The 23,535-nt window shown below is 44.9% G+C and overlaps 1 protein-coding gene across 1 annotated transcript in view; it reads left to right on the forward strand.

Annotated features, from left to right (window-relative positions):
- The window catches only part of PDE6A (phosphodiesterase 6A), a 63,927-nt gene that overhangs the window by 17,471 nt on the left and 22,921 nt on the right, over positions 1-23,535 (forward strand). Inside the window, exons 6-13 of the mRNA XM_053200369.1 lie at positions 4,525-4,589; positions 11,817-11,883; positions 14,566-14,617; positions 17,818-17,963; positions 18,464-18,607; positions 20,241-20,306; positions 20,520-20,666; positions 21,929-22,036. Of these exons, the coding sequence (XP_053056344.1) occupies positions 4,525-4,589; positions 11,817-11,883; positions 14,566-14,617; positions 17,818-17,963; positions 18,464-18,607; positions 20,241-20,306; positions 20,520-20,666; positions 21,929-22,036 (795 nt within the window). The remainder of the gene's footprint in view (positions 1-4,524; positions 4,590-11,816; positions 11,884-14,565; positions 14,618-17,817; positions 17,964-18,463; positions 18,608-20,240; positions 20,307-20,519; positions 20,667-21,928; positions 22,037-23,535) is intronic.

Here is a 23,535-nt window from a genome sequence, read left to right on the forward strand (position 1 = left end):
CCAGCTAACACTAATCCTACTCCAAATTAAAATGTGCGTGTACGCACGCACCCACGTGTGTATGTATGTGTGTGTGCACGTGTGTGAATGATACACTTTATTTAGTTTTCATGCAAACTCCAGGAATTTGAAATTAACACCCTTGCCTATGAGCTTCCCGAACACACCAGAAAAGAGTGCCCCCTGGACATCTACATCATCTGCCCTGCTTCATCCAAAATAACCTTTCAACCTGCTGTTGTTCTGTGTCAAACTCCTCTTCCACCCACACAATGGCATGATTTCATTTGGGAAGACTGAGTCTTCAAGCATTACATCATGTGCTGCTGTCAGAAAATAACTCGGGGACCGTTTTCTTTTTAAGCTCAGCTCTTCGTGTTGGCACGGTTGACATGTCACCCCTGAGCTTTATCTCCAAGTCACCTGAGCAGGATTTGTATCTTCTGGAAATTTAGAAGTGGAGGAACTGGAATAGTGATCACCCTAGCTTTCAGACACCACCAACTTCAGTCAATTCTTCAGTCAATTGATCAACTTCTTGATCAATTCAAGAAGTTTTGGTTTCACAGAAGTGACCAGCACACTTATGGCTAAGACTTTCCTTTCCCAAAACCCTCCTACATCTCAGGTAGCAGGGGCTCAGTCCTTGTAAGAGTACAAGGTATTAGGTTGTGATGGAAAAGGTCAGAAGGCAAAGAACTATGGTTTTGGTTGGTTGGTAACCTGTAGGGCGAACTCGGTCAAAAAATCCTTTGGGTCCTCGATTTTCCCATCTATGAGGTACTGTCACTAAACTCATCTCCATAGTCAGTTCCAGGTCTAGGACACAGCTAGTGAGAGGACACACATAGGCCTGAACTGGGGCACAGAAACAACATGACAAGACTGGCCCAAAGTAAATCTTCTAGAAAGATTGGGCTTGGAAAGAACAAGCCTGAGTTCAGACCCCTGTTCCACCAGATAGTTGCGTGGTCTTGGGCAACTTCTGTAAGCCTCACCTTCCTCATCTGTAATGCCTGGATGATCCAAATGGCCGGCAGGACCATGGTGGCTAAAGCAAATCAAACACTGACATACACTAGGCATCCAATCATCATGGCTACCTGGGTTGAATCTTATTATCTGCAGGGTACTTTACCTGGAGTATGATATTTACTCTTCTCAACAAGTTTATAAAGGAAGTATCATTATCCCCATTTCATGGTTGAAGAGATTGAAGTCAGGAAGGGTCACTTCATTTGCCCGAATTCAAACGCAGGGTGCTTTTCTTCCTGGTAACTCATTACAGCCATGCTTTTTAGCATTCCCTCTCACCTCGTAACGCCCTCACACTTTCTCTGCCACATTCACCTGAGAAATACAACTGTTGTCTGGACTTTGACCAATTAGCCTCCCCAAGTCACGGGTCTAAAGATCGCCAACAGCAGCTACACCTCACTTCATCTCCTTTTAAAAGTAAAATGTTGTACATGTGTGTGTTTTCATTATTAAAAACATATACAGGCTAGTTAGCCTTCATGGAAAAAACAAAAAAAATAGCACTCATTTAAAAACTGGTATATTTCCATGCAGGATAATTTTGCTATGGCTGTATTTGTGGCTCTCTCAAAGACCCTTGTGTTAAAGCCTTCGCTGCTCAGGTGGTAGGTAACAAAAGTGCTCATTGACGGCTCAGTTTTGACTTTCCAACGGCTGGTGAATTCTTAACATGAATATGTTGCTTGAAGGCAGCTCAGCTGAGCTCCAGTGCGTGAAAACAGCTCTATTTACCTAAAGCACACTGATCTTTTTGTTGCTTTCTGTGAAAGCAAATTGATTCTTCCGTGGGCTTTAGAAAAAAAGTCCATTTCTACCCTTTCTGAAGGAGCCTTGTGGAGATCCATGGATAGGACAGCCTGGGCGGCCCAGGGAGCCCACAGCTTGCCTCTCTGAGCAGGAAGCAGCCCACACCCGAGAACAGATGGCTTAAAACAAAGACCTGAGGAAGGTTGAGAAGGTCATAGAAGTTGACTTCCTTTTCCTCACAGGGGGACATTTAGCTACACCAAAGTCTCAGTAGATAAGGCGGCCATCTTTGCTTTCAGGAACTGCCTCCAGGGTACGACTTCACTTTAAAAAATGTCCTTAGCACAATTTGTTTGCATTTATTGAAAAAGTAATACATGAGGGGCGCCTGGGCGGCTCAGTCGGTTCAGTCTCCGACTTGATTTCAGCTCAGGTCATGATCTCATGGTTCACGAGTTCAAGCCCCGCATCAGCTCTCCACTGACAGCATGAAGCCTGCTTGGGATTCTGTCTCTCTCCCTCTGTCTCTGCCCCCTCCCTGCTCTTACTCTATCTCTCAAAATACATAAGTAAACTTAAAAAAAAAAAAAAGTAACACATGAGCCGATGAAAAGCTCACACATTACAAAAGGATATGCCACAGAAATCTAGCCTCCCCCAAGCTGGCCAGTGTGAGCAGTCTGTCCTTCCAGGAATGTCTATGGACACCCAGATACTCCTCGAATTCTACCACCAGCACCATCCTCAACAAATGGGATGATTCTGTTTTGTGCCTTCGTTTCTCAGCTTGGATCTTCCCCTATCAGCACAGATACAGCTACACTGTTCTGGAGACAGGTGACGTATCTGCTGGATGCAGGCACTCAATTTGGTTAGCCAGTGTCCTGATGATGACATTATGTTGTGTCCAGACTTTGGAAAGCAGTCTGGCTGAGGCCCCCGGATGGGGCAAACGATGTTTTGCCCCCCATTTAGAAGTGTAACTGTAGGATTCATTCCCACACGTGGAATTGCTGGTTCAAAGAAGACGTGCGTTGTAATCTACGAGGGATACGGCTACCCACCCAACAACAATCTTAGAAGCACAGTTGGGAAGAACTTTGGCGATTATCTAGTGTCAGTTTTAAAACGGTCTGAATGTCTTTAGACCCTCTCCACTTCCACAGTGGTTGCCGTGGCCAGGGAGTAATGGGGGAGAGGTACAGGAAAGGCCATGAGAGAGAACAAAGACAGATGCAGGATCTCCGGGTGCCCAGCTCTGCTTCCATCAGGGCAAATGGAAGAAGCACACACCATTAGTTTTCCAGATGGGGAAACTGAGCCCCCAAGAGCGCACACAGTAGACCCAAGACCAGAACGTGACCCTTTTTGGGAGCCGCTGATCGGCATGAGCAGAGCCTCTCCCTCTGGAGCCTGAGGAAGGTCAAGATCACCTGTCAACCAAATGGACATTCAGACACCCTTGACTGGATCAGGAATTTCTCTTTGTGGAGGTTCTGAGTCAGGAGACCAAGATAGGGCTTAGGTGTCTCCATTGAAATCTCTAGAGCAGGACTTCTCAAAGCACTGCAAGCAAGGAACACTTGTTGTTACTGTTGTTGTTATTTTAATTTCCAACCCATTTGGACCGATACTTTTCAAAATGTGATAATGATGTATAACTAGAAAAAAAATTTTTTAAGACATATAAAATGTAAATCCCCTCCCCCTTTTCATTCGTGTCAACAGCCCTAACTTCACTCAAACTGCCATAAAAGTTTCTAAACACTCTCAATTTCTGTTTTTATCTCAGCATGGAAGGGTACCAAATAGTTTGCAGACAGTCCCAGTCCAGGGGCTATACTGTGAATAGCCCTGCCCTGGGTAAGAGTGACGCAGAGAGTAAAACACTCTTTTAGGTTAACATAACGTTAAGTTTAAGTGGCATCACAGGAAGGGTCCTGAGCATAGGAGTCAAGGCTTAGCTTCTGGTCCTGGCTCACTGTCTACTATAAGTAAGTCCCTTCCTCTCTCTGGGTCTCAGTTTTCCCATTTGTAAAATGGTTTCTAACCTGCTCATCACAGGTGGGTGTTGAGAGGATCTAATAAGGTGATGGAATTTTCCCTGGAGAGCTAAGGGAAAGGAGCCATGTGCCAATATCCCATTACATGTTAGGAAGTCATGTGACTGAACACACCTACTTTAGAGAATGGGAGTTCTCACGGTGCAAGGAGGTGTGAGGGATGGAAGAGGTGGAAAGTGAGTTGGGGGGCACGAAGCAAGATTGGGAAGACAGGTCTGGAAGAGCTGACACAGCAAAGAGAGCAGCTGAATGATGGGTGTGAAGGAGAAAAGGGGGCCGTGACCGTGGAGCTGAGCCCTGCAGGGATGGCTGAGTTGAGACAGGAGTCTCCTTCCCACCTCCCTCTCTCCCTGGACTCCAGAAAGCTGTCTTTCACTCTTTGTCCTTGTACTTAACCCCCAGCTCCCTTTGGAACCGCTTCCTATCCCTCTTACCCAGATCCCAGACCCTGCCTGGCCACCCTGAACTGGTTCCAAGGTTAAGCATGCTGAATCATGAGTCAGCTGAGGACAGGGAGCTCAGGGGCAGCTGGGCTACGCCCTTAGAGGGCCAGGCTGGTGTTTCTAGAAAACCACAGGGCATATGGTTGAAAACAAGCCTTGTCTCATGGACACGCTCAAGCTGAAGTTTTGTCTCTGGATGCCAAGTTATATATTTCTTTATCTCTTTTGCCTAGGAAATCAACTTTTACAAGGTCATTGACTACATCCTGCATGGCAAAGAAGACATCAAAGTAATCCCGTACGTTTCTTCAAAACATATAGAATTGTAGGCACATTATCAATATCTATAGATACTCATTCCAAGACCACCACTAAAGCAAACCCAAGAAGGCCATGCACTTGGTTAGAGACAGGTAGAACAATAAGGAGACGGTGTGGAAGAGTAGAAAGACCACACAGGTTGGGAAAAGAGGCTGGATTTTGAATCAGCTTCCGGTAGTTCCAGTCCAAGGTGCCAGTTCTCCATCTACAGAATGCGACCGTGGGATCTGATCAGAGATTTCCAGTGGTTTTCTGTGGAGGCACATCTGGGGCCCACACAGGAGGGTGAGGCAAAGGCAAGAAGCTGGTAAGGAAAGCAACTCAGTCCCCAAGGAAAGTTTATTCTCTATTGTCCTCTCTTGCCTGGCCTTGGAGGATAATGGATAATGAGAAGGAAAGAACTCCCAGAGAGCAAGGCCTCCACCTCCCTGTAAGTGGTAAGGACTCAAAGGCCGTTTTAAGATTCTAACAGTCAAAAACCTTAAAAAGGTAAAAGCTTGTACTTTTTTGGTCAGTAGTTCACTATCAAAACTTAGCTGCCTTGTTATCCATTTGAATCCTCTCCGTGTGCCAAGAGGCACGACCCACAGTTCTGTCTTGAAACCGGCTCACTTTCTCGCTGAATGGCAGACATCTTCGGTCAAAATCAGACTCCATGGGATTTACCGTAGGTCACCTTAACCCTTAAACAAGTGGGTGCAAAAGGTCACAATGGAGTCCCTCCTGGTCGCTAGGTTGAATTATAATAATCCTGTCACTCAGATAACCCAGTTCTTGGGTCTACCTTTGACTGGTTGGGGATGAGAGACTGCTTCAAACTCTTGAGTTTCTGGGTTTTCCCTGCTCATCCTTGCGTAAAAATTGATTGTTTCCTAAGCTTGTCCCCTTCTTTTGCTGTTGTTGTCTCAACCTTATCAAATGCATACTCTTTTTTTTTAAGTTTATTTATTTTGAGAGAGGCAGAGATAGCATAAATGGCAGAGAGAGAAGGAGTCAGAGAACCCCAAGCAGGTTCCGCACTGTGAGGGAACTGTCAGTGTGGAGTCCCACACACGGCTTGAATTCATGAGACCATGAGATCATGACCTGAGCCGAAACCAAGAGTTGGATGCTTAACTGACTGAGCCACCCAGGTGCCCCTCAAATGCATACTCTTTAACCACTCTGTATTCTGACTCCTTTTCTAGAGGTATAAGTTTATTAAACTCATTATCTGTGTTATAAGTTACCACAGGTCATAGTCTTCCCCCCGTGTTGTACCAGTGTTCATCAAGCATCATATCCTTCTAGCTTTTGAAAACATTCACTTTGCTACCTTCCACCCAGTACCTAAGCTAAGTCACATATTTTAGGTTCTTTGTTATGGCAGCACCCTGTTTCTGATAACAATTTTTGTATCAAGATAGGCCAGGCTATGTTATGATAACAAAACCTTAAGACGTTAGTTGTATAAACAGTAAAAATTTGTTTATCATCCCACTACATGTAAATTGAGGTTGGTGGGTGTGAGGTTGGTTGGTGGAGTATCATGCATGGATTGTAGTCGGGCAGGGACCACAGCTGATAGAGCAGCCACCATTTTGAACCTTGGGAGGTTGACTAACTTGCCAGAAGGAAGCTAGAACAGGACAAAACAGATACTAACTCTTAAACATCCCTTTGGAAGTGGCCCCCTTCACTTCTTTTCACATTTCATTGGCCAAAGCTAGCGTATGGCTGCACCTAACTTGAAGCAGACAGAGAATGCAACCCTCTTGTGTGCCCAGGAGTGAGAGCCAGAATACTTGCAAATATCCTGACTGCCAAAGTATGTGCCATCTAAACTAAGAGAGGGGAAAACTGAAGAGTAAGTAAATGGCTAATCAAACCAAAAGAAGACAAAGTAAGGTTTAGAAAGAACATAGAACAGGTGGAAAAAAAAGTAAAAAGTGCACATTAAGATAATATTTAAATCAAAATATACCAATAATTACTTTAAATATAAGTCAGTTAAGTGTCCCAGTTGAATGACAAAGATTGCCAACCTGGATGAGAGAGATATCTATCATATTTCATTGGTTCTAAGATGTATAGTTTTCTACTTTTTGACATTTCTGAAACAGAATCAATGACACTGTATAATTGCTATCAGCCAGATGGCAGTCATGATGTAGTTGTTATTGACTGTCTATGCATGAACTTGGCCATGACCATTCATATTGCTGGGACTTCAGCTGAGTTATGTGCACTGTTGGTTGTACCCATATTGAATTTAATTGCCATATAAAGTAACTAAAAGAGAGTATATACTATAACACAGCACTGAAACAAAAAGTTGTTTTGAATGGCACAAAAAGATAAGAAAAGGTGTGGAATATAAAAATCTGTTTCTAAATTCTAAAAGAGGGGTGCCTGGGTGGCTCAGTCGGTTAAGCATCCAACTTTGTCTCAGGTCATGATCTCACAGTTCATGAGTTCGAGCCCCACATTGGGCTGTCTACTGTCAGCCCAGAGCCCACTTCAGATCCTCTGTCCCCCTCGCTCTCTGCCCCTCCCCCTACTCAACTAGAAGCTAGAAGGCCAAAGGCCCTATGTAGTCCAGAGGTGGCACAGGAGGAGCAGGTTTGAGAGGGGGCTGGAGGGGCAGACAGAAGCCGTCTATCACAACAATGAAATGTGAAAAGAAGTGAAGGGGGCCACTTCCAAAGGGATGTGTAAGAGTTAGTATCTCGTTCTTTCTCTCCCTCTCTTTCTCTCAAAAATAAATAAACACTAAAAATAAATAAATTAATGAATTCTAAAAGAGGTCTGTTGATATTAATAAAGTAATAATTACAAGTTCAAGCTGCATTATGTTTCAGATTAAGTGGCAGCATTCTATCTTTCTCAGTTTCCATGTAAGAAATGGTCTGTCAAGGAACGTTTGGCTTTCTAGATATGAAGAAATACTATATATCCTATTTATAAGAGATCTACCTAAAAGATAAGAATACTGAGAGGTTGACAGTAAAAGAATGAAAAAACATATACCATGCAAATGCTAATAGAAAAAGCTGATACAACTCTATTAATATCAGGTAAAATTAGACATTATGACACAGAGCGTAAGTAGAGATATAGGTAGTCACTTCTTAATGATAAAAGGGTTAATTCATCTGGTTATTACAGGAAGATATTATAATTCTTAATTTGTATACACTTAATAACACGGCCTCAAAAAAAAAAAAGCAAAGCTGACAGAAATATAAGAATGTATAGACAAATCCATGTTTGCTAATTGATAGGAGGATCAGACTAAAACAGATATAGAATATTCAAATAACATAATTAAACTTAATCTAATGGATCTGTCTATCTATCTATCTATCTATCTAGAGAGAGAGAGAGAGAGAACAAACATGACACCCCATCCCCCACATTATAGGATACTTATTCTTTTCAAGCATACATGCGACATTTACAATAACTGGTGATATAATGGGCCACAAAGTAAACTTCATGTATTTCAAAAGATTGAAATAATATATGAAATGTCCCCTGGTCACAATAAAAATATTCTAGAAACCAATAACAAAAAGCTAATTAGAATAATCTTCATATGCAACTAGGGAAGCTAGAAATACCCTTCTGAAAAGAAGGAATCACTTGCAAATAACTCATGGTAAAAGAATAAATCAGTGGAAATTAGTATAACTTCTGAACTGAAAAATAACAAAGACGCTACACGCCAAAACCTATGTGATGCAATGAAATCATGCTTAAAGGGAAATTTACAGCTTTAAATATACATGTTAGAAAAGAACAAAAGCTGAAAAAGTAATGAACTATGTAGCCACCTGTATAGGTCAGCGTCCCAACAAATAGTAGGTGTCACGTTCAAATTAGGATAATTCCAAGGAGGGCTTATTTACAAAGGGGCAATTACAGGGGTGCGGGTGCAATGAAGAAAACCACAAGAGAATGTACTAGTAGTGATGTTTTTACAAGCACTCCTGGCCCCATAAAGAGTTTTCTAGAACTTGGACGAAGAAGGGGTCCTGTAGAACAGACCACCTTGAGAGAAGCATTGCCCTTTAGTCAAGGAACAGAGCAAGCCCAAAGCAACCTTGCCAGTGGGGGCCCAGGGAAATAAATAATCTGACCTCACTGTTCTATCTTCCTCTAGTCTTTGGTCAGGTTTCCCCACTGGGCCAAACTCAACTAGAAGCTAGAAGGCCAAAGGCCCTATGTAGTCCAGAGGTGGCACAGGAGGAGCAGGTTTGAGAGGGGGCTGGAGGGGCAGACAGAAGCCGTCTATCACAACATCTCAAGAAATTAACAACAAACCCAAGAATAAAGATAAGCCCAGAAATCAATAAAATATAAAAAGATAAATAATGAACAAATGCCAAACGTTGGTTCCTTGAACAGATTCATGTGACTGACAAATTTCTGGCAAGACTGAACAAGAAAAATAGAACATCAAATGAGTTGTGTCAGAAATTAAACTGAGAATAACCACAGTAACACAAACATTAAAAAGACAAGAGGATAATTTGCCAAAAATACTTTAAATTTAGATGAGACAGGCAAATCCCTGGAAAAGGAAAACCTACTAAATACAAATCAAGAAGAAATAGAAAGCTGTAATAGTCTTAGAGCAGTAAAATAAATCAAAACCTTCCCACAAAGACACTCCAGGCTCAGATGCCTTCAGGGGTGAGTTCTACAAAATATTTAAAGAAGAAATAATGCAATCCTCATGCAAATCATCCAGAAGAATAGAAAAGGAAGTGGCTGATATAAACTTGACAACAAAATCCAGCAAGGGCTACGTAAAAAAGGAATATTCAGGGGTGCCTGGGTGGCTCAGTCGGTTGAGCGTCCAACTTCGGCTCAGGTCACGATCTCGCGGTCTGTGAGTTCGAGCCCCGCATCGGGCTCTGTGCTGACAGCTCAGAGCCTGGAGCCTGTTTCAGATTCTGTGTCTCCCTCTCTCTCTGCCCCTCCCCCATTCATGCTCTGTCTCTCTCTGTCCCAAAATAAATAAATTAAAAAAAAAAAAAACCAAAAACAAAAAAACCAAAAAATAAAAATAAAAAAAAATACAAGGGATGTAAGCAATGTTTAAAAAAAAAAAAAGGAATATTCAGATTAAGCTCACTTGTGGACATAGATGCAAATATCCTAAACGAATTTTAGCAACCAAGGAATGAATAAGCCACAGGGATAAAAGGTACAGCATGGGGAATATAGTTAATGCTATTGCAATAGTGCTGTAAACAGATGATACACTTGTGGTAAGCGGGGTATAACATATACAGTTGTCAAACCACTCTGCTGTATGCCTGAAACTAATGGAATCTTGTGTGTCGGCTACACTTCGATAAAAAAATAATTACTTTTTAAAATTTTAAGCAAATAATAACTACAAGGGATTCTATATCATGACCCAATTGGGTCTAATCCAGGAAGGCAGGGTTGGTTTTTAACATTCAAAACATCCATCAATACAGTTGGCTACCTTAAGAGAAACATGATATAATTATCTCCATAGAGAACTTTCTTGGCTTTCTAAAGAGAATTAAAAAAATTTTTCTTTAAGTTTTATTTATTTATTTTGAGAGAAAGGGAGAGAGAGCATGTGTGTGTGTGAGCAGGGGAGGGGCAGAGACAGAGGAAGAGAGAGAATCCCAAGCAGGCTCCACACTGTCAGAGCAGATCCCAACGCGGGGCTCTATCTCACGAACCATGATATCATGACCTGAGCTGAAACCAAGAGTTGGGCACTTAACCAACTGAGCCCCCCAGGCGCCCCCCACCCTCACCCCGCAAAGAGAATTTTTTTTTAATGTTTGGAAATACTAAGTATCAACAGAGACATGGAAGAAAGGAAAAGTCTAATAAACTGCTGTATCCTCTAGAGTATATACCAGAAACAACCACTTCTGAAAAGTTTGGCTTTATCTAGTAAACTTGAAGACATGCACATCTTATAACTCAGTATTTCTATCTCCTAGGTACACAGCATACAGAACTGAGAGCAGATACACATCAGACTGTTCATACATCATTGTTCACATTAACCCTAAGCTGAGGGAAAGTGCCATCCGTCATTGAATGGATACTTGGTGCTATCGTTTTACAAGAAAAAACTGTAGTCGGTAAAACAAATGGATTACAGCGACATGAAAAAGAGACCAAATGAAATAATAGACCCTGTAGGGTTCCAGCCACATGAAACTGAAAAACAGGCAGAATTAAACTAGAGGTTACTAGAAAGCATACTTAGGTAGTAAAACTCTACAGAAAAGCAAGAGTGTAACTAATCATGTGAGAACAATGGTTACCTTTGGAGTCAGGGAGAGGGCTGCCATTGGCAGGGACAGGTCAGGGACTTCCAAGGTGCTGACAAGGTTGTTCTTGACCTGGGTGTGGTTTTATGGATGTTCACTTCAGAATGATTCATGAAGATTTTAATGTGTTTCTCCACGTTTGTATTTTTTCTCACAACAAACAAGCATAATCTTACAATAAATAAAAGATAATAATACTGGGGCCCCTGGGTGGCTCGGTCGGTTGAGCATCCGACTTCCCCTCAGGTCGTGATCTCACGGTTCTTGAGTTTGACCCCACGTTGGGCTCTGTGCTGACAGCTTGGAGCCTGGAACCTGCTTCAGATCCTGTGTCTCCCTCTCTCTCTGCCCCACCCCTGCTTACACTCTGTCTCTCAAAAATGAATAAATGTTAAAAAAATTTTTTAAAAAGATAATAATATCAAAAATAGTAATATTATCGTGAGGGATAAATCAGTATGTAAAGCACCCAGCTTAGTGCTTGGTACATGGTAGGAGTTCACCATAGATGTGTTTCCTCACTCTCTCTCTCTCTCTCTCTCTCTCTCTCAATGGTATTAAGCTACCTCTCTCCGTATAAGTATTAATGGAAATGATGGGCTTCTTTTTGCTCAGCAGCCAATAACAATATGCTGAATGAATCTTGTCCTTTTTCTTGGGTTGTCAAACTCAGCATGCACTTATAAAATGTTGTATTCATCAGGCTTTTTTCCATGTCTAAATTTGAATAGTAAGATGCTTAGATAAGATTTGGGGGTCATTGAGGCATAGTGAATGTAAGCAGGGACTGGGACCCCCCAAGAGAGTAGAGGGGGGAGAAGACCCAGGTTCAAGGGTTTCGTCCAACTGTCCCTATATCAAAAGTTACCAGTTGTCTTTGGCCTTTACAGGAACCCACCTCCTGATCATTGGGCTTTAGTAAGTGGTCTCCCCACTTATGTTGCCCAGAATGGCCTGGTAAGTAATGCAACTTTGAAGGGGGAGGGTCTTGAATCGTTGGAAGTGTGAAAGGATTTCAGATCGAGAGAGTAGGAAACACGGCGGGAAGTGAGTCTCTAAAAGCCTGAGTCTCATTACTCAGTTCGCTTGACCCTTGGTGCACATCACCCCATATTTGAGCCCGGTCACCCCTCTTTAGCCTTCCCCAGGCACACGCTACACAACGCTGCTCCTGTAGCGAGAAGTTTACGTGTTGAACATTTTCAATGTACCAGGCACTGCCGTTGGCTCTGGGGATGGAAAGACAGATGCATCAGATACAGTGTCTGTTCTGAAGCTCGTAATCAACTGGGGAGATATTTTAAACAGATTCTTCTACTCCAGTGTGATAAGGGCACAATAGAGATATACCGGGTATAGTCTAGGAGCACAGGGTAGGGGGCATCTAAACCAGCCTTTTCTTCCTAGAGTGTCGGCCTGAGTTGAGTTTTAAAATAAATAGGTCTTAGGCAGATAAGAGCAGGAAAGGGGATCCAGGTGGAGGCAGCGACGTGAGCAAACACGGGCCTGGAGGTTTGCACAGCAAGGTGTATGCAGTTGAGTGTGGCTGGAGTATTAGGTTTGAGATAGGAAGGCTTCAACAGATGAGCCTCGTGAGGGAAAGAAGCGCCAGATAGCAGTGGCCTTGGATGCCAGGTCATGGGATGGGACTTCAACCTATAGGCACTGAGTTTTTAAGCAAGAGATTGACACGGTCAATTTCCATTTTAACAAGATAACTCTGAGAGCTCCCTGGAAGATAGATCTGAAGATATTAAGAGGCAGAGCAAAAAGCACATCCTTACAAGCAAGAGAAGACGGGCATCTCAAGAAAGGCACAGGCAGCGAGGAGGGCTCTCGTTAGCAGCAACAGCCAGTGAGGGCCTACGAGCCGCGCAGTAAATAAATTTTCTCATTCAATATGCACGCAGGTCTGACAGAGACAAGATGAAGAGAGGGAGACCAGGGCTCAGATCTAATATCAGGAGGGTAAAGTTGGCAGGACTTCGTGATCATGGGCAGAGAAGGAGGGAGAGAGAAGGTTCAGGGCTAATCTCAGGCTTCTGGACCGGATAAGCAGTGCTGACCAGAGGGTTGGATGCGAGGTGATAAGGTCAGTTTCAGACAAGATGACACGGAGACGTTTTTAGGCAGCAAATGTCCAGTGGGCAGCTGAAGAGATGACTCTGAAGCTGTGGAGAGAGAGGAAAGTTGGAGACAGGGGACTTGAAAGACATCAGGACCAGATGGTTCTGGAAACCATGTGTGTGGATGAAGTCACCAGGGAGAGTGAGAGGGACCTGGGGTGGGATGCTGTCGGGTGCCAGCATTTAAAGACTAAAGAGGAGCATGTGAAGGCTAGAAGGAGGGTTCGGAGGTATCTGGAGACCCAGGCAGGAGTAGGTGTCATGGAAACCGAGGAAGTAAAGCGATTCAACAAGGAGAGAGACGGCCAAGCAGCAAAAGCGATCTCGTGAGATAAGAACTGAAAACCCTATCGAGTTTGGCAATTAGGTCACTGGCGGCCCTGATGAGAGAGGGTTTGGTGGTAAGGCAGAGGTGGAAGCTGGCGTGGGGTCTGCGGAGGGGTGGATGGATGATAAGCAGGTAGAGAATCACAAAAGAAAAGAAGAGAAAAAAGCCTGGGTGGGTTGCTACTGGGACCGTGTTTGGGTGAAGAGAGATTTCACGTTCAAGGATGGGAGAGACTCAGGCAAGCTCATGGCTGAGGGCAGGAGCCCTCAGAGAGGTCAGGGGTCAGGAGAGAACAACAGCAACTGATGGAAATGGTCCAAAGAGAGGCCAGAGGGATGCGGCAGTAGGTAAGCAGCTCTTGAACAGGAGCAGAGACAGACAGCTCACCCTCTGAGACCACATGATGGTCACGGCCAATGGGACAGGCAGGGTCACTTCAAATCCTTTGGGTGCCTTTTTGAGAACTTGGAAAAAGCATGCCTTCTCAGTGGGTGAAAAGAAAAAGACTAGGGGCGTCTCTCTGCAAGTCAAGAACAAGCTGGAGTTTAACTCCCAGGCAACCTTCAGTGGTGTGCTTTTGTGCAGTGTGCACACCATGCAAGTGTACACAGTGGCCCCAAGGGCAGGGCTCTGGAGGCGTGAGGTACGTCCCATCCATATGGTAGGGTTAACTAGTTCAATTTTTAGGAGACGAATGTGGCAATATAAAACCAGAGCTACAACACTTTTATTTCTCATTCTACTTTGGGGTTTATGCCCCCAGAAAAAAACTCCTTCCTTAACAAAACAAACAATACCAAACCCAAATGTAACGGGCTGAAAGATGCTTAGAGTAGCATTACTTATATTAATAGTAACAAAAACGGGATACCACCCAAACATTCAGCAAAAGGGGGACGAGCAAATGAGATACTATGCAGTTGTTAACAATGACAAATTGTAGCCTTAATTTCTTTCAAAGCTTAGAAATGACTGAGGAAGCAAATGGCAAGAACTAATGTTCGCCCAGGTAGCTTTTCTGTCCAATAACCTCAGTTAATCATTCAAAGCCATCTTGGGCATGTCTACCTAATGAAAAGAATGTGAACGCCTTGGGCAAGGACATAGCATTTCTGAAAGCAGGGCTTCACTAGGTATGCTATCGCGACTAATCACAGCTCTGTTATTCCTCCTCATGGCTTTCAGATTTGCAACATCATGAATGCGCCTGCGGAGGACTTTTTCGAATTCCAGGCAAGTCATTTTTTGTTTGATCTCTTAGTCATATGATGTTTTTACCCCCCAAGAGGAGTAGGATACATTAAAATCCATCTATTTATTGGGAGGCAGTCTCGATAAAGTGAAAATGTGGATGGAAAAAAGTCATGTGCCCATGGAAGTGGGGAGAGAGTTAGTTTGGTAAATTCCAAGATCCCGTTTGGTTTTAATGTTCACACCCTTTGCTTTCTGGCCTCAGGACCTTTGTTTATGCTGTTCCCCTACCCCCCAACTATCGTGTCCTGCTCAAATCCTCTCTGCCCTTCAATACACCCTCAAACGCTATGAAACTTCCATGGAGTTTTATTCTGTTTCTTCTGGCTAATATCATTTCTGTCTCCTTGGGCTTTTCATGGAATATTGTTTAACACTCCATTTGATTTTGCCCGTCTTTTCTACGAATGTTTATGAAGGGCACCCTCTGTGCCAGGAATTGACACAGTGCTACACTGGCTGCCGTAGTGGACCAACAGACATGGTCTTTATCTCAAGAAGGCTCATGATTATATGGGGAGAAAGGCCATGGAGTGCTGGTCAGAGGACAGAGGGACAGAGGAAGGGATCTCTCTGGAGACCTGACTTAGTCTGGAATTAATCAAGGAATAATAAATGAGAAATTATGTTTGGGCAGCAAAGAAAGGGGAGAAGACTGCAGGAGGGAGAGGGCTTGTTGGAAGGACCTACAGTAGACTGATGGATTTGAGTCAGAGGCAGATCAGAAAGTGCCAACAGGAGATTCTAGAGAAGTAGACTAAGGCCAGATGACGCACAGCCTGGAAAACCATGCCGGGGAGTTCTCTCCTACTATATTTCCCTTCTTTATCTTTTATTACCCTTCCTTGATTTCAGGTTAACTCTCCTCAGCAAAATATCAGCTTCCTTTGGCCAATGGTTGGGCCTTATCTTTCTTGATATTTCCAGCTCCTGTAAATATTTGTTGAGGTTAGCACACTCGATATAAGAAAAACAAATCATTAGCAATCAGGAACTAACTAAGAAGAAAATAAAAATGTCTCTTAGAAAAATTCATGAATTATTTTTTTACTCCTTGAAGAGCATGTTGAAAGAGCTTCGTGAGACTATCCTTCCAAAGCTAAAGTTGCACATCCTGGTTTAGGGTTTTGACCATGACCATGGGACAAGCCCAAACTGTTGTCACGTGTTGCTAACCTGATGATATCCGTACAGAACTTGGTCTCTACTCAATTAATTGCATGTACCCACATGAAAAAATCAAATCTGATCTCAATTTTAGATTCTAGTCTTCTTCCTCCAACTCATTCTCTACAAAGTAGTTTGAGTAGTTTTGGAAACATGGGTTGCATCAAGTACCTTCTCTGCTTAAAAAATCTTTAATGTTTTCTCATTTCACTTTCAATAATAAGCTGTCTCCTTATCATGGCCTTCAGAAGGAAGAACTTCCCCAAAGGTTAAGTAGAGAGCCGGGGGGGTGGGGGAGGCAGACCTAGAACTCATGTTTCCTGACCAACAGCCCCTTGCTCTTTGGGCTGTAATCTGCACCCCTTGGGAGTCATTTTTTCACCAGGTGCTGACTTCCAGCGTTACTGAAATCATCACCACTGTCGTTGTTGTCGTGGTCATTGTCCTCGTCATCATCTCACCACCTTAAGAATCTTGGAACTTTCTAAGGCCCCTGGGTGGCTCAGTCAGTTAAGCGTCCGACTTCGGCTCAGGCCATGATTTTGCGGATCATGAGTTCGAGCCCTGCGTGGGGCTCTGTGCTGACAGCTCAGAGCCTGGAACCTGCTTCGGGTTCTGTGTGTCTCTCTCTCTTTGCCTCTCGCCTCCTTGTGCTCTGTCTCTGTCTCTGTCTCTGTCTCTCTCTCTCAAAAATAAATAAACATTAAAATAAAAAAGAATCTTGGAACTTTCAAACTAGAAGACTCTCCAAGTACAGGAAGCCTTCCTTGATTTCCTTCCCTTCTCTGGTTCCCCCAGTATCATAACAAACTCCCCACGTGTAGTGCAGTTGCTCCTTGACCTTCTAGATTACAAGCAACCTGAGGACAACCTTTGTGCCTTATTCGCCTTGTTTTATTTTCAGCTTCTAGGTCAGTTTCTTGCACGTTCTAAAATGTCTGATATTTTAGGAATTGGCAGAAAAAGAGTCTAGAAATTACCTCGTCCAGTCGTCCTCTTGTTATAAATGATGAAAATGAGGCTCTGACAGATGGAAAATGACTCACAAAGGGGACCTTGAGATTGACCAAGAAATTTCACCTCCGTTTTCTCGTATGTTCCACGAGGCACATATTCTTGCTACCGTCCCCATCTACAGATGAGAAAGTTGAGACCCACCGAGATAAGATGACATGCCAAAAGTAACAGAAAGTCACGTCAAGAGTCAAGAGTCAAGAGCTAAACAAACAAACAAAACCTTTAATTGTGGCGTTGTTAAGCACATTCCGGCACTTGGTGGCTTGAGAGAGAGAGAGAAAGAGACTGTATCTGCGAATAATCAGAAGCAGGTGAAACACTCTAGACGACTTTAATCTGTTGCCAAAATAGACAGGTGAAAAACAAAGCACAGAGAGGAGCCAAAGGTTTTGTTTACACAGCTACCATCTGATTCGATAGGCTTGTTGCCCACCTACCCGCAGAGTCCCTAGTTGTTTTGCAGTTTTCATTTTGTACGTATTACCTGGAAAGCACGGGCACTTTTTAAATATACCCAAATAGCCTGTGCGGCAGAAAGTCTGAAAGTTGTGATGCCCAGAGTCACGTGAACTACATTGCCTGTTTAAACACATCTGAACCCCTTTGATTATCTTTAGTTTCCTCTCTTTTGCACATGTTGTTGATAACGAGCAGACCAAATTATTGTTCCCTTGTCCTTTTCTGACTGCTATTTCTTTTTCTTTAAGTTTATTTATTTGAGAGAGACAGAGACGGCGCTAGTGAGGGAGGGGCAGAGAGAGAGGGAGACGGAGAATCCCAAGCGGGCTCCACACCGTCAGCACAGAGCCCGACGCGGGGCTCGAACTCACGCAACCGTGAGACCGTGACCTGAGCTGAAACCAAGAGCCTGACGCTTAACCGACCGAGCCACCGGGCGCCCCTCTGACCGCCATTTCTAGGCCCAGTTCTGTCCAGACTTCTGAATGAAAGGTCCTCCCGAGCAACAAATGTGTAACCCACTCTGGCTTCTCTTGCAGAAAGAGCCTCTGGATGAGTCCGGATGGATGATCAAGAATGTCCTTTCTATGCCAATTGTGAACAAGAAGGAAGAGATTGTTGGGGTGGCCACGTTTTACAATCGCAAAGATGGGAAACCCTTTGATGAGATGGACGAGACCCTCATGGAGGTATGGTTTGCAAGGAGGCCTTTGCCGTGGGGTTTCCGAGGTGGCTTGTTGCAAGCGTGCTGGGGGACCCTCACCCCTTGTAGCCGCTCCCCCGACTCTGCCTCAACGTCCACTTTCTTCGCCCTCACTTCGGCGTTGCCCGTGTCGTCAGAGAAATCCACACTCCCCTTAAAACCACTTTGAATTAACACACTTCACCTTTCAGCGTTTTTAGGATCACACTCAAAATGAGAATACCTCCTGCCCCCACACAGGCCCAACACGTTCCCCTTGTGCGAAGGTATTAGGTGCTTTATCTGTGTTGGTGCTTTATTAGAAAGCGCGTTCTCGTCCATCGTTTTCTCTTATCCTCACAACATCTCTTTGAGGAGGGCAGCGCCCAGCTTATTGAACCCACCTCACGGCCGAGGAAATGGAATCTTCAAGCCTTGCCCTCAACTGCAGAGGCAGGATCAAGCCTGGGTGTTCTGCCTCTGATTCTTCTTTTTCCTTCCTTGCAGTCTTTGGCTCAGTTCCTGGGCTGGTCCGTCTTAAATCCCGACACCTATGAGTCAATGAACAAACTGGAAAACAGGAAGGACATTTTCCAGGACATGGTAAAATACCACGTGAAGTGTGACAACGAAGAGATCCAGACAATCCTGGTGGGTAAAGCTCTTCTATTGTTTCTGCTCTAGCAGCCACTGCATCCTGGAGATGTGGTCAGAGCAATACTAAAGCTCCATGAAGGCAGAGACAGGTAGGCTTGCCTTCCACGGGGATGCCCCTGGCCCCTCACGTCGGATGGATGGATGGATCCATGCATATCAGAAAGTCACACAAAATGGCTGCCCTGTGTGGCTTGGGGACAGCTGTCCCTCACGCATCACCTCAGTCGTAGGGCCAGATCTTGGCTTCACAGCTCTAGAAATTCCGTTTTTCACTGTGCTGAGGGCTGATTTGGTAGAAGAGATAGTCGCCCAACCACAGCCTCTACTCTCAGAGGAATCTCTATCTGACAGCCCAATGGACGATGGTCGGTTTCTCAGAGACTCCCTCTAGGGGGTTGACTCATGTAGAAACCCAGTCAGATCGCAGAGGAGTTGGGTGAGCAAAGAAGTATGACAGAAGGAGTTGGAGATTACTAGGCAGTCCTCACATAGTTTAACCACGTTGCAGTGTATGAGGCAATTTTACACTTATAATATTGTTTGACACTCACAATGGCCCACTAAGGTGGGCAGGGTAAGGGTTTCTATCCCCACTGTAGATATGAAGAAACTGAGGCCCCCAAGGGGGAAGTAACTTGTCCCTTAATCACCCAGGGGACATTAAATAGGTCTCACTCATTAAATAGGTCTCACTCAACCTTTGTCCGAATAATGAGCAAATTCTCTACCACTCTTATGAATGGACTGCCTTGTTAGGTAGTGAGCGCCCTGTCAAGAGAGGCATCCAAGTAGAGGCTGGATGTGAATTTACCAGGGATGCTATAGAGGAGAGTCCTGCCTGGGGTAGGAAATTGGATGAGGCACTTTCAAAGATACGTGGGAATTAGTGATTCATCATTACTGGGATTTTGTTCTCAAAAAGACCACGATCTTAGAAGTAAACTGAGTTAGCGAAATGGCATTGGATAGGATGCCCAGCTAAGCTCCCAAGACCTTGCTTATAGACCTCGCAAGTTGAAACAAGACAGGCCAATGTTTTCAGAAGTGATTTCTTAAGCTGGGAACGTATCACAACACCTTTGATAATTTCATCTCAATATCTGATACATTCAAAGGAGAAAACATCTAGTGTGGATGAATTGACTCACAATTCGCTTGTCTCAGTTCATGATTTCAGCCAAGTGATGGGTATGTGGGCACTACGCAAGCATAGCTTCAGTGAACCAGTTAATCAGAAACAAGCAACTGGGTCCAGGTCCCCACCCCCCCCACCCTCCACCCCCACCCCCACCCCGCCTCCTCTGGCACGTGCGTGGCGCAACAGGCCCAGGGAAGGAAGAAACTTGCCTTGAGTCAGGCAGCCAGTAGAAAAGCCAGAACCATGAACAAGACCTTCTGACTCCAAGTCAGTAATAATGACAAGAATATCAGCAACAACATTATTTAATTCTAGTGCTTACGATGTGCCTAGCACTGCACTAAATGACTTACATGCATGATTTAGTTTAGTTGCATGCTTTGTGTGTGAATTGGAGGAAAGGGAATGGAAATGGAAAGCGGAGGGACATGGAGACCCCAGATAAAGCAACTGATTTTTTTTTTCTCTCTCTATTTTGGGCCCTGGCAGAAAACCAGAGAGGTGTACGGGAAGGAGCCATGGGAATGTGAGGAAGAGGAACTCGCTGAGATCCTGGTGAGCAGGGCAGGGCATCCCTGGCCCTCGCGTGTGACTCTTGCAGGGTGCGCCCTGAGCATGCGCGTGGTGGGGGGCTGTCTCTGCAAAGCAGGACCCTTGTCAGTCTGCTCTGATCCTCCCGGCAGACGCAGGATGGGGACGGGGCTGGGTGGGGGAGAGACCCAGGAACGCTTCATGTGCTCCAACCACTTGCCTCTGTTCCTTACCCAGCAAGAAGAGCTGCCAGATGCGGAGAAATATGAAATTAATAAATTCCACTTCAGCGACTTGCCCCTGACAGAGCTGGAGCTAGTGAAATGTGGGATACAGATGTACTATGAGCTCAAAGTGGTAGATAAATTTCACATTCCTCAGGAGGTAAGGTCGAAATAAACCTCTCTGATTTCCTTTTTTCTTTTCTTTTCTTGCTTGCTTTTTTTTTTCTTTAACTCAATCTGCAAAGCCTCAAAAACAGTGCGCCCTCAGCTTGTAGGATTTAAAGCATTAGTCATGTTGCACAGATGAGTCACGTATCAGAAAAGAGACCTACAGTTCCTCTGAACTGTGGTGTTTTGGGGGCATTGCTTCTTGAGGTGGGTTGTAAGGCACTGAGTTCTGAGGCTGTGAATCAACGGCTACTTATAATCAAACAAAGGTGGGAAAGGCGGGTCAAACCAGTTCAAACAGGACTCTTCCCCTGCAGGATTCCTCTCAGTGTGCTGGGAATCTAGGTGGTTGGGGGAGGGACAGTGAAGGTGGGGCTGGGGGTGTGTTCCCTGCAGAATTTCCCGGATTTGTTTGATTAACACAGTGGTTCTCAAAGTGCTGCCCCAAACCGCATCGGCACCGCCTGAGAATGTATCAGCGCCAATTCTCTCTCTCTCTCTCTTTTTTTTTTTAATGTTTATTTATTAATGAGAGAGAGAGAGCACAAGCAGGGGAGGAGCAGAGAGGAGAGAGGGAGGGAGACACAGAATCCGAAGCAGGCTCCAGGCTGAGCTGTCAGCACAGAGCCTAACGCAGGGCTTGAACTCATGAACCGTGAGATCGTGACCTGAGCAGAAGTTGGAAGCTTAACCGTACTGAGCCATCCAGGGGCCCCAGTAGCACAAATTCTTACACACACCTTCTCCCAGTTCTAATGAATCAGAAATTGTGTGTTTTAACAAGCCTTCTGGGTGATTCTGATGGGCACTCAAGTTGGAGACCCACTGATTTAGAGACTCCTTTTGTTTTCCTCTCGGGTAAAGCTCCTGACAGCATCTCCCAGGACAGTAGCTCTCCCGGGGCACAGTTTGGGAAACACTGATGAAGGTTAACTAGTGGAGTAAGTGGAATGACTTACATCTACCTGGTTTCATAACGACATCCATTTTCCTAAGATTTAGCAGCTTGCAAAGTGCTCTCATGGCAGGACTGCAGCTATTGCTGGCCCGCTCCTGTCCAGTGTGGGGGCTGGAGGACCTCCCTCAGGAGGCGGGGCCCCAGAACTCACTACTGAAGGACCTCCCTCAGGAGGCGGGGCCTCAGACCTCACGGCTTGGGACCTCCCTCAGGAGGCGGGGCCCCAGGCCTCACTGCTGGGGAGACTCCCTCAGGAGGCGGGGCTCCAGACCTCACTCTTGCGCGTGTGTTCGCAGGCGCTGGTGCGATTCATGTACTCGCTGAGTAAGGGCTACCGCAGGATCACCTACCACAACTGGCGGCACGGCTTCAACGTGGGGCAGACCATGTTCTCCTTGCTGGTGGTATGGCGGCGGTGGGATGGCAGCAGGATGGTGGCAGCTGGGGCTCCCATCACACCAGACGACCTCTGCACCTCCACCCGGCGGCCGCAGCATTGCTCTCGATTTGTTGCTTTTTAAAACTGATGCAAAAAGAGTACATGCTTAGCATCTATGAATTCCGAGCACAGAGAATCGTGTAAAATACAAAGCGAAGGAAAGCTGCAGGCTAACCCCAACCCCAGTCCAGTTATTTAGAGAGAACCATGGCACAACGCCTTCCACGTTTTCTTCTAGAGGCGTCGAGATGCATTTTTACACCGACACACACACTCACACGCACACACGGTTTATTTTATTTAGAGCCAATTGAATAATAATATCCTTTAAAATGCTTTTTTCATTTGAAAAAATATAAGCATATCAATCCCATTCTTCATATGTTTAATGTGTTATTGCGGTAAAATATACATGACGGGAGACTTACCATTTAAACAACTTTTATGTGTACAGGTCAGTCAGTGGTATTAACTATGTTCCCAGTGTTGTGCAAACATCACCACAATCCACCTCTAGGACTTTTTCATCTTCCCAAACAGAAACTCTGTCCCCATGAAACCACCACTCCCCATTCCCCACTCCCTGCCCCTGGTGACCTCTTTTCTCCTTTCTGTCTCTATGAATTTGACTACCCTAAGTACCTCAGGTAAGTAATCTCGTACAGTATTAGCCTTTTTGTGTCTGACTTCTTTCACTCGGCATAATGTTTTCGAGGCTTCTCCATGATAGAATTTTATGGCCGCATAGTATCCTATATTGTTCAGATATACCATAATTTCTGTGCCCAGCCCCCTGTTGTTAGACACAGGGGTGGTTTTTGATCTTTCATGGTTACAGACACTGCCCCAGCGTCCTTGGACGGACGTGCCTATGTGTATCTGTGTCAGCCGTTTTGGCTCAGACGGTTCAGAGATATTTCATGTAAAAGTGTGTCCCATTCAGATTATGATGCAAATCTCTGCCCTTGTCCAGGCCCACTCATCCGCATTTCTTCTCTCATGGCTGGAACGGTCAGGCCAGAGTAAGCACTGGGGCCGGGAGGCAGGGATTCTGGCCAGGCCACCACAGAAGGTGACAGTGACACCACAGAGACTTGATTTATATCTTAAAGTCACAGAGTCAGCATCACATCTCGCGAGCTCTTCCCCACCCTTTAGTCTAACACCCAGCATAAACAAGCAGTATGTGAGGGAGGATTCTCCTGGGCTGTGCTTAAACTATAGACCGGTTTGGATGGTTTGCTTTGCCAGTCCGGGCATGTTCAAAAACTGTCTGGATCCTAAAACCTGACAGTTGTGATTTCTCAACAACCATCTAGTCCAATGCCCTCCTCCTCCAGTGTGCAGATTGGGATACTGAGGAACCGGGGGATGATGGGACCATGTAAGGTCATTCAGGAGTAAGGTGACCAGCCATCCTCATTTGCCTGGGACTGTTCCAGTTTGAGCATGGCAAGTCCCACA

Source organism: Acinonyx jubatus, chromosome A1 (genome assembly GCF_027475565.1).
Source record: "Acinonyx jubatus isolate Ajub_Pintada_27869175 chromosome A1, VMU_Ajub_asm_v1.0, whole genome shotgun sequence".
Lineage (NCBI taxonomy): Eukaryota > Metazoa > Chordata > Mammalia > Carnivora > Felidae > Acinonyx > Acinonyx jubatus.